We start from the raw sequence: 13,897 nt of genomic DNA on the forward strand, positions 1-13,897 counted from the left end.
CTACCTAGACTTGCAGAACAGCTCAGACTGCCCCTTCCCACTTCTGCTAGCAGGTCTGCATATACCGGGGATAAATAGGGGAGCACAGAAAGAACAGAACTTCTCCCAACATACACTTTAGCTCAGACCAGAGAACTGGCTGCCTTGAACAGCTTCTCCTAGTTACACAAGACTCACAAAGCATGGAAAAGCTGAAGTGAGAAGCAAGCAGTCATTTCTTCAATAAACTTACTGGATTTCCAACCATTTCTGTCAGCAGGTGGAGCAGCAACAGCGCTAAAATATAGAGAGGTAACTACCTCCCTGTATTTGTCTGTACCTACCAAAGTAAGGTTTGTCTCTTAGCCGCTGCCTGCTGAAAGGACAGAGAAACTATTGCTGCTTCTAGTATTCCTCCCTCCACTGGGAAATCAAAAAAAGTTATCAGAAACCTCTGATAACCTAATGGAAGGCCGACAAAGGCATCGAATAAATTTCTCTCCCCTGGGCAAAAGAAGTGTGTTTGCTTCCAGGAGTCATCTGCAGAAAACTTATTTACAAAAATCCTCAGGCCAGAAAAAATAACATATAGAAAAATCACCATAATGGCACTATACCTATAAGGAAAACTACATGGTTTGACTGTTCTTAATGTAAGACGACTGAGATCTGTCTAGTCACACGTGGAAGTTCTGAGCAGTTCAGTACTCTGAACAGGAGACCAGACCAGAACATGTGGATTTTGAGATCTGTATGAAGAATTCTGTACTGGCATTTCCAAACAGAATTCAATGCATCTGTTTCAGAAAACAAACAAATAAAAAACAAAACAAAAAAAAAACCCAAAACAAACAAAAAAAACCCAGAAAACATATCAACAATTGAAGATATGCAGAGTGGACAACAGCATGTATCACTCAAATTGAAAAAAGTTGGGATACACCATGATGAATTCAAGGAGAAGAATATATTCAGTCATTCCATGAGTTATAAAGGACAAATGTTTCCTGTCACTTTCATCATAACATAATCATTATTCTTCAGCAAGAAAAAAGAAAAAAAGATCAAAAAAGTTTTGGCTAAAATTGTCTCTTACTTACCAGCAAAATGATAGAATGGTATTTGAATCAAGACTAAAATAAACCTGAAATTCAACAAGCTAACTCTTGAAAAAACAATTATATTACAGATGGTTATATTTCATTGGTCTTTTAAAACTCAAATTGACAAATGTGTTCCTCACTCAAAGTAAATTTACAACTCATGATTCTAGACAAGGTACATGGCTGTGCTGCTGGATGCCGTATACCGCAGTTTTAGACCACAATTTGTTATTGCACACTTAATTATTAACACGTAAACATCAGTGAGAAGAAATGTCAAATCCTATGAAAAGTATAATTTATTTCTCCTGGCAGATATTAACTGGCCACTATTAATGACTTTTGGAACTATTACTAATGAGGAAAACCAGCCACCCCAGCATGGTAGCAACATCCATAGTGAGGCACCAGCCTTTCAGCCATGAAAAAAAGCGGAGGGAAGGGGAATATCACAGCACAAGATAAGAAAAAGAGTTTCTCAGAGAGTATGTTCATGACTAAATTGCTGCCACAACATGGGGGGTGGTGGGGAGCAGGGAAATTCTGAAAGGGCTTCCAGCAGCTCGGCTGCATGATTAGCCAAGGCAGCTAACTGCCGTTCATGTCCGCATCATTCCCCCACGGTCTGGTCATTTTGTTATACTGAGCCAGGCAGCTAACCAGGAATCCTGAGGGACAGGGAGGTGTCCTTTGATCAGACAGCTCCTTTTCTTCACTTTTTTGCAGGGCAAAACAGTGGGAAAATAGTCAAAATATGTTTTCTTTATGCTTTTATCAAAAGCATAAAGATAGGACTGTATTAGTTTAACTGCCAAGGTATGCTAAAAATCATATACAGCCTTCCGTGGTATGAAGCCAGGAATGTAGTGGTTATGCATAGGTACACTTCCTAAGCAGAAATAACTTTTCTAAATTCAGTTAGCCAGAGTAAATGGACAATTCAAGAACTATATAAGCATATTATTCAACTAATTCACTGTTTTAACTGAAGATCAAAAGCCATTATGTTACAATAGTGTTTTTCTCAGTACTGACCATTATCTTGAAGGACTCCTGTGGAAGCTGTTGCTCTTAGTGTCTGTTTTACCTTTGTAGAGTTGTTAGAGTGTCGTCTGGACACAAATTCTTCTAGATTCTGGCTTTTTTTATCTTTCCCTTTAGGAAGCTGAGGTGAGATACTGTTTTCTCCCTGATCACTGGATCCAACAGTAGATTTAGATTGCCGATCATTTCCCTGAAAAGAAGTGTGTGTAATTATCGCTGATGCAAATGACTAAGTTGTTGGGGTTTTGTCAATATGTTTTTTTTTAATTTCAATATTAGTTCAACCTTTTAATACTAAGGATCCATATCAGGTGTTAAAGCATATTAACTTACAACCAATACAGTTAAGCGATATCTTAAATGATCCAAAAAACTGTAACTATCTAATCAACTTACTGTATGATCCCACTGATTAAATGCTCCTCAACAACTCCCAAAAGAAAGTAACACATTTATTACAATGACATAATGCTTCATTTCATTAAAAGAATGGCTAGGTGAATCTATACATGCATGCATATGATATACAGCTATATCTCATCTATGCATATGTGTGGAAAGCCACAAGATGTAACATATATAACATGAATAATTCATTGCCTGTGTAAATGACACATGGCCATTAATCTAAGTGTCAAAAGCAGCTGGAAGAGGATGACAATCTTCAGGTGGCAGTAATGCTGACTGCCAAGTGGACACTAAGAAAGAGGGCTGCCCACACATCACCTCTGAATCACCTCCAAGGCCATCAGCCAGTTCCTCTGCTGGCTCTGTGATATATCTAGAAACAGAACCAGAAACTTGGTCCTTATTTTTACAGCTTCGATGTATGTATGATGCTGGGTGTACCAGCCATACACATTCTTACATACACATACCAGCCATAGACAGATTCAGTCTAAACCTGTTCACAATCAACATCATAAAAATCTGAAGTGTACACAACAGGTCTTTAGGGTGCTGTTTATATCATTCTAGGCTGCGTAAAGTCTTTACCAACTGAACACCCTCATCATTGCCTCTCATTAGAGGCTGTCATCCTCCTACCTCGGCCAGTCTAACAGCACACGTAGTTTCTTCCTAATCCAGTTCTGTCAAAACACTCCATATAACAACAAAATACTCAGGCAGATAGGGTAGAAAACCTTAGCAGTATCTGGAACTGTTCGCCTTATCACAAACTTAGCTGAGTCACAGCAGATTTCATTCTACTTCATTGTTTCACTTGGTGTAGCTGCATGAGCTATTCATGCCATTTTAGAATTTGCCCACCAGAAAGACCTTTCATTTTGCAATGGTCATGGACAATTCTTTTCACCTCACTGCAAAAGTTAAAAAGGTAATACTATATAAAGTTAAAATCTTTCAGAAGAATAAGTCCTAAACAAAATCCCACATCTCTATTAAAAATCAGGCATACATTATTACAGTTTTATGTGCTTCTTCTAGAAATCAGTTCCGTTTAAAATATCTTACTTAAATGCCATCTAATCTACCATTTATCTACCAATACCATCAAATCTACCACTTATACTTTCTCTGTAAAGAAAAATGACAGCATGGCAATACTCCCGTCTCTTCTAATTCTAACAGTTTACTCCCAAGCAATAATAGTAAAAAAGTGTAGATACCAAATTGAAGTAAACAATTGCATGATTTATACCAGTTTAAGTGTTACATTATATATTTAAGAGCAGAGGTACATAATCTTGCCTCCTTAAGATTTGACACTTGTTATCAGTGTGTGTGGCATGGTTTTGTCTGGGATAGAGTTAATTTTCTTCCTAGTAGCTGTTATAGTGCTGTGATTTAGGATGAAAATGGAAAAAAAAGTGAATATCAAATAATTTTCTGTACATGTTAAGTAATACTAGAAGAGGCAAGAAGTTAAAACTGCTAATGAGTTATTCTTATAAATGCTAGAATTGCAGAGCTCACATTTTAAAAACAAACACCACTTGAAAGTAGGTTCTTTGGTGAGGTTTTATCTTCTACTTATTTTCAACAGAATGGAACAGAGACTTTTATATTTTACTGCTTCTTTTGTTTAGCAGCTCCAGGGTTTTTCATCTTGTAAACAATGAATGTGCATGATCAACACCCACAATTATAATGACACACTGTGAGTTTGACTATCCCGTCTTGTACAGTAAATTGCACTGGTGCAGAATCGATGCCAACAGATACGTATATTCTGGTTTGACACTAGTTTAAATCCACAGTGGACTCATTTTGTACACAAATAAATAGCTATACAGGATACAAAGCAGTGGACGCTCAAGCTCTGTATTTAATGGTTAGCTAGGACAAAACACACCAGATGGGAAACGGGTTTAGGGCCATATTAAGACTCAGCATGCAGAAACACCATCTTCTGCAAGATATTTTTGTTAAAAGGTTCTGTGTTTTTCCTTTAGGTGTATAATTTCAATAAATAAATACACAAAGATAGCTGACAAGGTTTCTGGGAAAGACCTCAAAGCAGCAGTTGATCTTTGCTATGGAGGTTTTTATAAAAAATAATGCAGCCATTATTGCAAGAATATTCTCTCAGATTTCTTTTGTCTAATTGAGACTGCAAATAGCTACAGATTCATCAAGTTTTAATAAGCATACCACCAGGTGGCTGAGGATTTTTTCTCCTCAGATTTAATTAAAACCCAAAGGAGAGGGACTTTCCATCTGCTGGAATTAAGCAAAATTAGAAACAAACTTTATTATGGCACTTGTTACTTACACTGCCTTTAGACTTTCGAGATCCCACAATTGGAGGTAGTACAGAGGCTTTGGAACTGCAGAAATAAACCATATTTTAGAAATGTGTACACTGTCACTATCATAGACACTACGTATCTATAACCAAGTCAGCTATGACAACAGAGTTGTTTCATTCATTGTGTGTTTTTACTAAGAATCACTCGTTTCTGTTTGCTAGACTATATTTAAATGCATAACCATTAACTTAAAAAAAATGCACTACATTTCCTCACAATGCATACTTTATACACTGAAAATCTGCAGAGCAGTATTCAGTGTGAAAGATCCATACAACTATTATAATTAAAAGTTCCAGCAATTTCCACAAAACTCTGTTTACATCAATTGATCAACATGGCTTTTCACTGTCCTTAAATTCATTTGTTGCAAATGCTGTTTCCTAAAATACTTTCCAGTTATTCACATTGTCTACAGTTGGTTACTGAAAAAAAAAATTACATTACACCCAGGTTTATATGCAGAATATGAGACAAATTCTCTAAACTACACCATTTGTAGGACAAATTTCCACTTCTTTCCATTTATTTCAATGAAATGGCTCCCAACTTTCATGTTTGCAAAGATGCTAGAAGCCCAAGTTCCTCCCTACAGACACCCAGTTTAGGACTCTATTATGTGATAATTCTAGCCTGTAAAAATAGACTCAAACATAAAGCATTCTTAAGGGAGTACATATTCCACAAAACATTACCAAGCAAGAGTAGATCTAGAATGGTGTAGCTGCACTTAATCTAATTCAGCTGTACACATTTGTATCCCAGGAAAAAACAAATTAAGCCTAGTCAAAATAATCCTTTTTCTGACATTAGTTTTGTGATACATCATCAATGGCAGGTTTATGTCTTGTGAATTTCTGTTTTCTCTTTTGGTTTTCTTATCTCAAGTTTCTCTGAAGTTATCAATGAAGTTTTGCATCCATGCTAATGCTTTTATCCATCCATCCATCCATCCATCCATCCATCCATCCCTCCCTCCCTCCCTCCCTCCCTCCCTCATTCTTGGAATGATGATTTTGTGCTTTACTGGTGGTACTTTGTAAACAAGTTGACACACACAAGCACGTGAGAAGTCTATCACCTATAGAACTTACCCCTGTGGCCTTCTCACTGTAGATTTGCTAAACAGCAGATCACCATACGGCAACTTCTTAAACTTTTCTCTGCCCACTGCAACATAAATTTGCCCATTCTCCAAGTCTGACCCATTCTGAACAAGTTTTCCATCTAAAGTGTACAGTCTGAAAAATAAAAAAATGCTTAATATAATAAACCTTAACATTCAGGTAGGCGTATTAAAAGTGTTGAAAGCTACATCAATCTAAGCTCACTAAAACGGGATAATGTAAAAATAACGTGTTGGACACTCCCCTGTCTGGTCCCAAATGCATTTCTTCCTTCTCGATAAAGGGTACAAACAGAAATTATTGTTGTAAAAATCTATCTGATGTAACAGACATTGATTATTGGTACTGTAGGTGCCTAAGATACATAGCCCCTCGTTAGAATGTTGCTGTATTGGCTGCTACTCCCAGCCTTAGCCCACCAGGTACAGCCATTCCCTGCCCCTCTGATCCGTGCAATATAACAGTGTAAGTGTAGTGTTATCCGCTTGGTCTGTGTTAGTGGACAGGTCCTGGCTTTTCAGTCGTGGGGCCATGCACGTCCTGTTATTCCCAGGTTACTGCACAGTGCCCAGAGCACTGACGGGAGGTGGAACTTGGCATGAGAGAGGTCAGGAACTCATGGAGTAGATCTCTTCAAAGGGATCAGAGGAAAGACATTAAAGACCTCCTAAGTAAAGCATAATTTCATTTTAGAAATTATAGAAATGTTTCCCATTTTCAAGTTTGTGATTTTATTTAAGGATGGTCAAAACAATGAGGAAGAAGGAAACATTCAATAACAAATAAGCTCTTTCCCCTCTTTCCCACAAAGCATATTCCAAAACTCAACAATATTTGTATCTAATTTAAAAGGCAACACTAACTGTTTTGCATTTAACTCTTAAGTTCCGAAATGCTGAATGACTGTCTCAACTGCCTTTCTAGAAGCCTTCCACAGGAGCTACTACAGGTGTTACTCAGAAATTTCAGCACAATGCAAGGGGATATGAAATTATATATACATGTATACAATTAACCTTCTAGGAAGAGTATCAAAAGCCAGCCTTGAGAACACCCCTGACTTACAAAGTACAAAAATTCTTAACTTAATAGAGAAAAAGCTGCATGGTGACACAGCCTTGAATAAACACAGAAGAAAAAAAAAAAAAGATGCAGATTATAGGAACCAGGAATCACAGAATAGCTAAGGTTGGACACGATCTCTGGGGACCACTTAGTCCCATCACCCCATGCAGAGCAAGAGCAATTACAGTAGGTTGCTTGGGGCTGTGTCTAGGTCTGTTTTGAATAACTGCAAGGATGGACACTCCACAGCCTCCCTGGGCAATCTGTTCCAGTGTTCGATGACTCTTACAGTAATCTTTTTTTCCTTCTGGTCAAGTGAAATTTCCTGTATTTCAGTTTATGCCCATTGCCTCTTGTCCTTTCACTGGGCACTACTGAGACAGAGCCCGGCTCCATCCTCTTCACTCGTTCCCACCGGGTATTTATACATATTAACAGGATCCCCCTGAGCCTTCTCTTCCCCAGGCTGCAGGGTCCCAGCTTTCCCAGACTTCCTCACATAACAGGTATCTTCAGGCCCTTCATCTCTGGGGCCCTTTGCTCCACTTGCTCCAGCATGTCCATGTCCTTCTTATATTCCCCTTATGAAAGTACCTTGATTTTCTAGGTGCCTCCTGCCAGCACCTTGGTTTTCTAAGTGCAAAGACTAAAAGTTCTCAAAAGTGAAATTGCAGCTTTTTAAAACTTTGATCACATTGCTGCTTCTTTGCGAAGAGGTATGCTAACTCTGAAGCAATCCATTTGTATTACCCATATTTACTTTTTAGTACAAACATTTCACAGGTATGCCAGCGATTCAGAGAGCAACTTACCTTTCACTACCGTGCAGACACATCAGTTTCACACAAACAATGAAAATAAAAGAAGCAATCTATAAATCAGCAAGAAGCCTATTTCTGAATTAATCTAGATTACATGCTGCTTTGGGGAACTCAGGGGAAAAAAACAGCAAATCAATATACCACATTTAAGAACTGTATTATATATTTGTGTGGTGCTGCAGGTATACAGGGGTACATACAAACATGACTGTGGGGGGTTGTTCACAATCTTCCACTTTGCTTGTGTTTTAATGTTAAATTTAATGCACAAAAGTTGTTTGCTTAATATAACCCTGAAAATGTTATGGATTATCTGGCAATCTCTAGTTGTATCTTTCACCTAGAAAATAATAATCACAATAACTGAATCAAACATAATCCGTCCCTGAAGATGAAAGTGAATTTAAAAATGCATTTTAAAAAAATGGAACTTCAAACTAATAAATAACTACTGACTTAACAAGCATCACACAGGTTTTGTGACACTTACTTCTGAAGCCTTCTACCCACCCACCTGGCCACAACCACTCATAAACCAGCGGGGTACTCTCAGGCTAGTATTATGCAACAAATATGTCCTTGTGATCAACAAATATGTCCTTGTGACCACTTCTTCTGGTCACTGGCAGATGACCTAGTCCTTTCCCTCTGGGATGCCAGTGGACTTCCTTTTTCCTTCCTGAATCCAAGCCAAAAAGTGGTTGCCAAAACAAAGCAAGCGTACAGGCTGACAAAGGAGACGGCAAAGACATAACCTGTGGAACCAACATCCCCAAATTCCCACTTGCTGATGCACCAGGTACTTTCCTGTCAGGCTGCTGTACCCCATCCCCATGCACAATGTGGCAAGCAGAAAAGCCACTTTCTCACAGTCTCCGGTCACATATCTCTTACTTACATCACTATTCTGATGGGGATGATCAATTTTATTTTTTTTTTAAGAAGCCACATGTGAAACTGCATAAGACTTGGCAACTTTGTATGTCTTTTAATAACATGGAAAAGAAAAACTGCCATATGCATAATGCAGTTTCTCATAATTCCACTTAGCCTTCTTTAATGAGAAATTATATCTTCCCAGCATCAGTGGTCTTACAGGACCTCCCATAATGCTAACATACTTTCAGTAAACCCCAGCAATTAATGCGTAACTTATTAAAGAACAACAATCACTTTACTAATGTCTTTAGTATGTATTCCTAGCATTTTAAGGAAAAGAAAATGAAAACTGGGTTAATAGAAAACCAGAAAAAGGAAAACATTAAATAATTCAAAATGTCATGTATGTTATCTTATTTTTTAAACGATTAAAACCAAGCACTGAAGAGAAAGCAATCCTAGCTATGTACAGAATGACTTACACTTTCATGTACATCATTCAGTTTCACCAAGGAGTGACACCAAGTAATGAGAATGAAATAGGAAATGTTTTTAAATTGCTAAACAACCTGAGAGCAGAAAGAATTGATGTGTTGTAAAGGGCTGTTACTTTGCTCACTCCTGAGTTACACTAGCTGAGAATCAGATCCAGAAAGCTGCAACACGTGTGTAGAAAAGTGCTAAGTAACCAGATAATAGGAGCAAAGAAATGCAGGGCTGAGAGGAAAAGTTAAATGAGCACTAATAATCAACAGGTAGCACTACCTTAATCTCTTATTTCTGTATCAGCTCTGGGAAAGTAATCAGAAAAACTGAAAGACTACCTTATCTTCATTGATTTGAGAAAGATTTTGCAAGGTTAGCCTCAGACATTGCGTAAACTGTGAAGAATGATTTTCCACAAGAGGCCTTTTCCCATCTGAGGAATGGATTTCTGTAATGTACTCTGCATGGGGCAGCACTGGAATGTCAGTAATTTGCCTGCACACACCTTGACAGTCCGCTTACACTGCAATGTTTCTCATGGAACCTGCATATACCATTTTGCTCTAAAACTTGCAACTACCATATACTATTTTAGAGAGTTTATTTTACATTTCAAAAGCCTTAAGGGACTGAAACTTACCTATCCAAGAGGTCATCTCCTATTTCTGGGACACCACAACAGCTCAGAGCAGCTGAGATACTGGAACTGGCAAACTCTCAACTACAGCTTTGGCCTTGGCTCTTATAAGGAGGCTGAGCTGTGACTATAAAGCACATCCTAGTCATAGCACAGGTCTTCAAAAACCAAAGAACCTATAATATTTTCCTTGAAATTGTTTGCCCCAAGGTATTTAAAGAACCATCAAAATTAGAAGGTAACGTGGATCAGATCTATTACTGCACATTGCAGACTCTTCACCAACTTCACTGTGCTCATTTATTTTATTCTGACATTAACTTAACTATTAGTACTAAATATATTGCATTATTGTATTATTACATGCCTGATAACTAAATATTTAATCAAGAAATAGCAGTTTAAACAAATTGAGGTTTTTCTTTTTTTAGATAGCAGTTGAATGAAACTTTAAGATTACTTTGAGTCAATGTATTTCCGTTCTGTGGCTTTTTGATGTATTTTAATTTTCTTATAGTGGAATTTCCCATGAAGCAGGAATGATCCCTTATATCTACCCACGCATTTTTAAAAACTTATCGATGCATATGAAATGTATCTTGCAAATATTCAGCTTCCTGGTACCTGTGAACGGCTCCGCTTCTGAGGGTAACTTTCCCTGTAACCATTTCGAGAATATGATCCCAGTGATTCAGTGTTTTCCTGGGAATGAGGAGGCGCACTACAGGGCTAATAAGGTCTCCGTTAGCAATCAGGCTGAAAGAGAGCAAAGTAAAATAATTTGGAGGAGCATTTTAGGCAAAACTCATCTGAAGTTAAGACACTACCTCCAACCCTGGAATGGAGTTCACTAACTGAATATTCTACTTACAAAATAGTGTAGGGCTCCTGGAGTGGTTTTCGAAACCGTGCTGACACAGTGATTCTACTGTGAGTAACAGGCTTGACCTGAAAGGACAAAAAAAAAAAAAAAATAAAATGAGAAATTACTCATCCTTCACACTGGAAAAGAGTTTGCCCCGACCACCACCACCAAGAGGGGCACCATATCTGCAGAAAGAAGTTCCTGTTTTTAAAACATGCATTTTATTCCATTCAAGCTTCACCTTCTACAAAGCATACATAATTACTGCAACAGGTTTATATACGTGTTGAATAACAACCACAGCATAGTACACCACAGTGCAGCACGGCACAACGTATGGTTTGCACTGACAGGTCAGGACTGTAGGGACATCTTTGGTGACTTCCCAGCTGTTGTTCCTAGAGACCCAAAGCAACACTTGAAATATTGTTCTTGCTTTCTTAGTCTTTATCGCTTATAACCATTGCCCAGGCAATTAAACCGTCTCCTCTTTTTAACAGTAAGTGTCATATCTAGGTCTCTCTGCTATTATGTAATAAGTACTTCTGCTCTTGTACAGGTCTTTATACCAAAATCCATCAGTGATTTATAAAAGTTCCCAAACACTACGCTCATTTAAGGGTAATGACTCACAAATGAGGTGAACTGCAGATTTTTAGCTCTCAGGATAAAATATAAGCTACTTAATTCACAGCATTATTCCCTGTAATCTTTTGAACAAACACTGCATTGAGATCAATTAGGTGGCTCAATATTAATACCATTATACTAAACAGAAAGTTATGCAATACTGCCTAGCTAGGATTCCCTATTGTATTTATAAACACACTTTCAAATTTAAAAAAAAAAAAAAAAGGATAAACCCAAACTCCAAAATCATCAGGAAGATTTTTTTTTTAATTCTCCATAATTACCAAATCAAAGTAAGGTGTCAAACCCTAATAAACATTCAAAAGCCATAATACATGCATGAACAAGTTGGCTACATTTCTAAAAAAGGACCACAAAAGCTTAAAGGACTAAACAGACAGCATGCACAGAGACATGCTTTCAAATAGATGTACAACGTTTATTTAAATTGACAATGTTCCAGTCACTACGTAAAGCAGCCTAATGACACAATCTGTTGCAGCTTTATCACACTTTGTGCTCACTTAACCAGTACTTCTCATTTAATTTATCGAAAAAGTCTCTGGACTCCAGTGCTTTAAGTCTTTGCTTCGATTTTCACACAAATCCATTTAGTACTGACCAGACTGTTTTCCAGATCTTTCTCTGGTATATACTGGAAAAAGCAAGAGAGGTGCTCAACCTACTAGATATTCCAAAGTAGCTAAAAATGATTGTTAAAATAATCAAATCTGACTTCCCACATATCCCAAAGGACCTCACACAGCAAATTCTGCACCAAGCACATAAATTCCGGAGTTATGCTAGCTCTCTCAGGAGGAAAAGCAACCACCAAAACAAAAGCAAAACTAGCATTCCTTGATGTACAATCACTTCAAGTGAAAGACAGCAACAGGTAAATCTATTGAACAAAATCTGTTCTCAACGTCTGCTAAAAAAGAAGCATATCTATTCTGAGTTCAACTCACTTCAGCTTCTCGCCTTTCTCAAAGGCCCTCGTGAGCAGTGTAGCCCTCCCAGTCTTCTGCTTTCTGACAGACTCCGAGGACGCGAAAGCCTACGCTGGTCACAGAGGGAGGAAAGCATCAGCGCTCTGCGTGGCAAAGTGACTGAGCAGAAGCAATCAGCAGCAGTAGGGCAGCGGTGCTATGAAGCTCGGTGCAAAGGGGTATTTTGGCCAGAGACTTCTGCAAGGTGAGAGTCAGCAAGAAAGATGTTACTGCCGCATGGTGCCACAGTGCTTGTGGACCAGGCTAGAATGGTCCACATTCCTGGAATGGCTGGAGAGCTTTCCTTTCTGCAAGCTATTAACTAGGCGGTGTATTTATTCCTTAAATTCTGTTTCGTAGATATGTTCGTCTTGGCCTCATACAATGAGAAGTTCTGTATAAGACAGTACATAAGCTATGCTTTAATGCCTAAGCTAATTGCAACTCACAGACTTGCTGTTAATTCCAGTATGCTCTGAATCAAGTGGAAGATTCACATCTACTACCACAGACTTGGAAAAGGAGTAAGAGGTTGTTATCATCCAGCTCATTAGGAGAGGCAAAGAAATTTTTAGAGACTGCCAAATAATCTAGGAGCTCAGCCATTCTTGCAGAAACATTTAAAGCACATTTTTTTCAGAGCATAACTGGTTGTTCATGTCACCAAAACTTAAGATGAAAATTTACTGAGTCTCTAGGAAGAAAAATAAAACACACCTTAAACTGCAACATCTGAAAACATTTCTATTGCTGCTGTCAGCCCTTAAGGGCTATTTGCACAATGTAAGCAACCTAATAAAGATCTTCACAATACAGAAAAAATAAGGTAGCTTTCTAAAGAAGTTACTGAAGACTGAGGCAATACTGATTTACTTCCATAGCATCAGATCCTAATATTTAGGCTCCAAACACAGGTTGCATCCAAAACAGGAGTGATTTAACTTTGGCTGCCCTTACATTTTTCTGTATAGCTGCTAGGTCGCCAGGCTAGCCCCCCATAAAATATTCAATGTATACTAGTAAAGACTTATACCACTTTTTCTAAAAGTTGACTCCTCACCCATTCCTGATGCTCTATTTGCTGTTCATACCTATGCTCAAGCTCTCAAACACTCCAAGCAGTCCATCACACTAAGTTCTCTGATCCAGTCTGCAACACTCTGGTTTGACTGGAACTAGTTAGAAAGCATTCACTAAGCACAAAAGAGCCCTTCAGAATAGTCCCAGGTGTGCCCAATTATTTAGTTGTTCCTGCAGGCTGATGAAACCATTAATTTTTGTGTAGACTCCTCAGAAGGCCATAATTTTATTGCATACAGTTACGAGGCCCCTAGAAAACAAGCAACCTGACAGATGTTAAGAGCTCATTTATTATTCGATGGATTGTATTTCTGCCAATAATAGATACTGTGGCATCAGCTTGCCAGTCTGTCTTCTGAGTTACGCTCTCAAAGAATCATTGATATTTCTGGCAGCCTTTTGTGGCTTAACAAGTCAG

At 38.2% G+C, this 13,897-nt stretch overlaps 1 protein-coding gene across 2 annotated transcripts in view; it reads right to left on the reverse strand.

Moving 5' to 3' along the window:
• The window catches only part of DCDC2 (doublecortin domain containing 2), a 68,375-nt gene that overhangs the window by 34,745 nt on the left and 19,733 nt on the right, over positions 1-13,897 (reverse strand). For both annotated transcript variants that reach the window (XM_055706279.1, XM_027799187.2), the window contains 5 exons: positions 10,787-10,863; positions 10,540-10,671; positions 5,995-6,141; positions 4,864-4,918; positions 2,118-2,316 (listed from right to left, as the gene is read on the reverse strand). In XM_055706279.1, the coding sequence (XP_055562254.1) occupies positions 2,118-2,316; positions 4,864-4,918; positions 5,995-6,141; positions 10,540-10,671; positions 10,787-10,863 (610 nt within the window). The remainder of the gene's footprint in view (positions 1-2,117; positions 2,317-4,863; positions 4,919-5,994; positions 6,142-10,539; positions 10,672-10,786; positions 10,864-13,897) is intronic.

This window comes from Falco cherrug, chromosome 3, assembly GCF_023634085.1.
Source record: "Falco cherrug isolate bFalChe1 chromosome 3, bFalChe1.pri, whole genome shotgun sequence".
Classification (NCBI taxonomy): Eukaryota; Metazoa; Chordata; class Aves; order Falconiformes; family Falconidae; genus Falco; species Falco cherrug.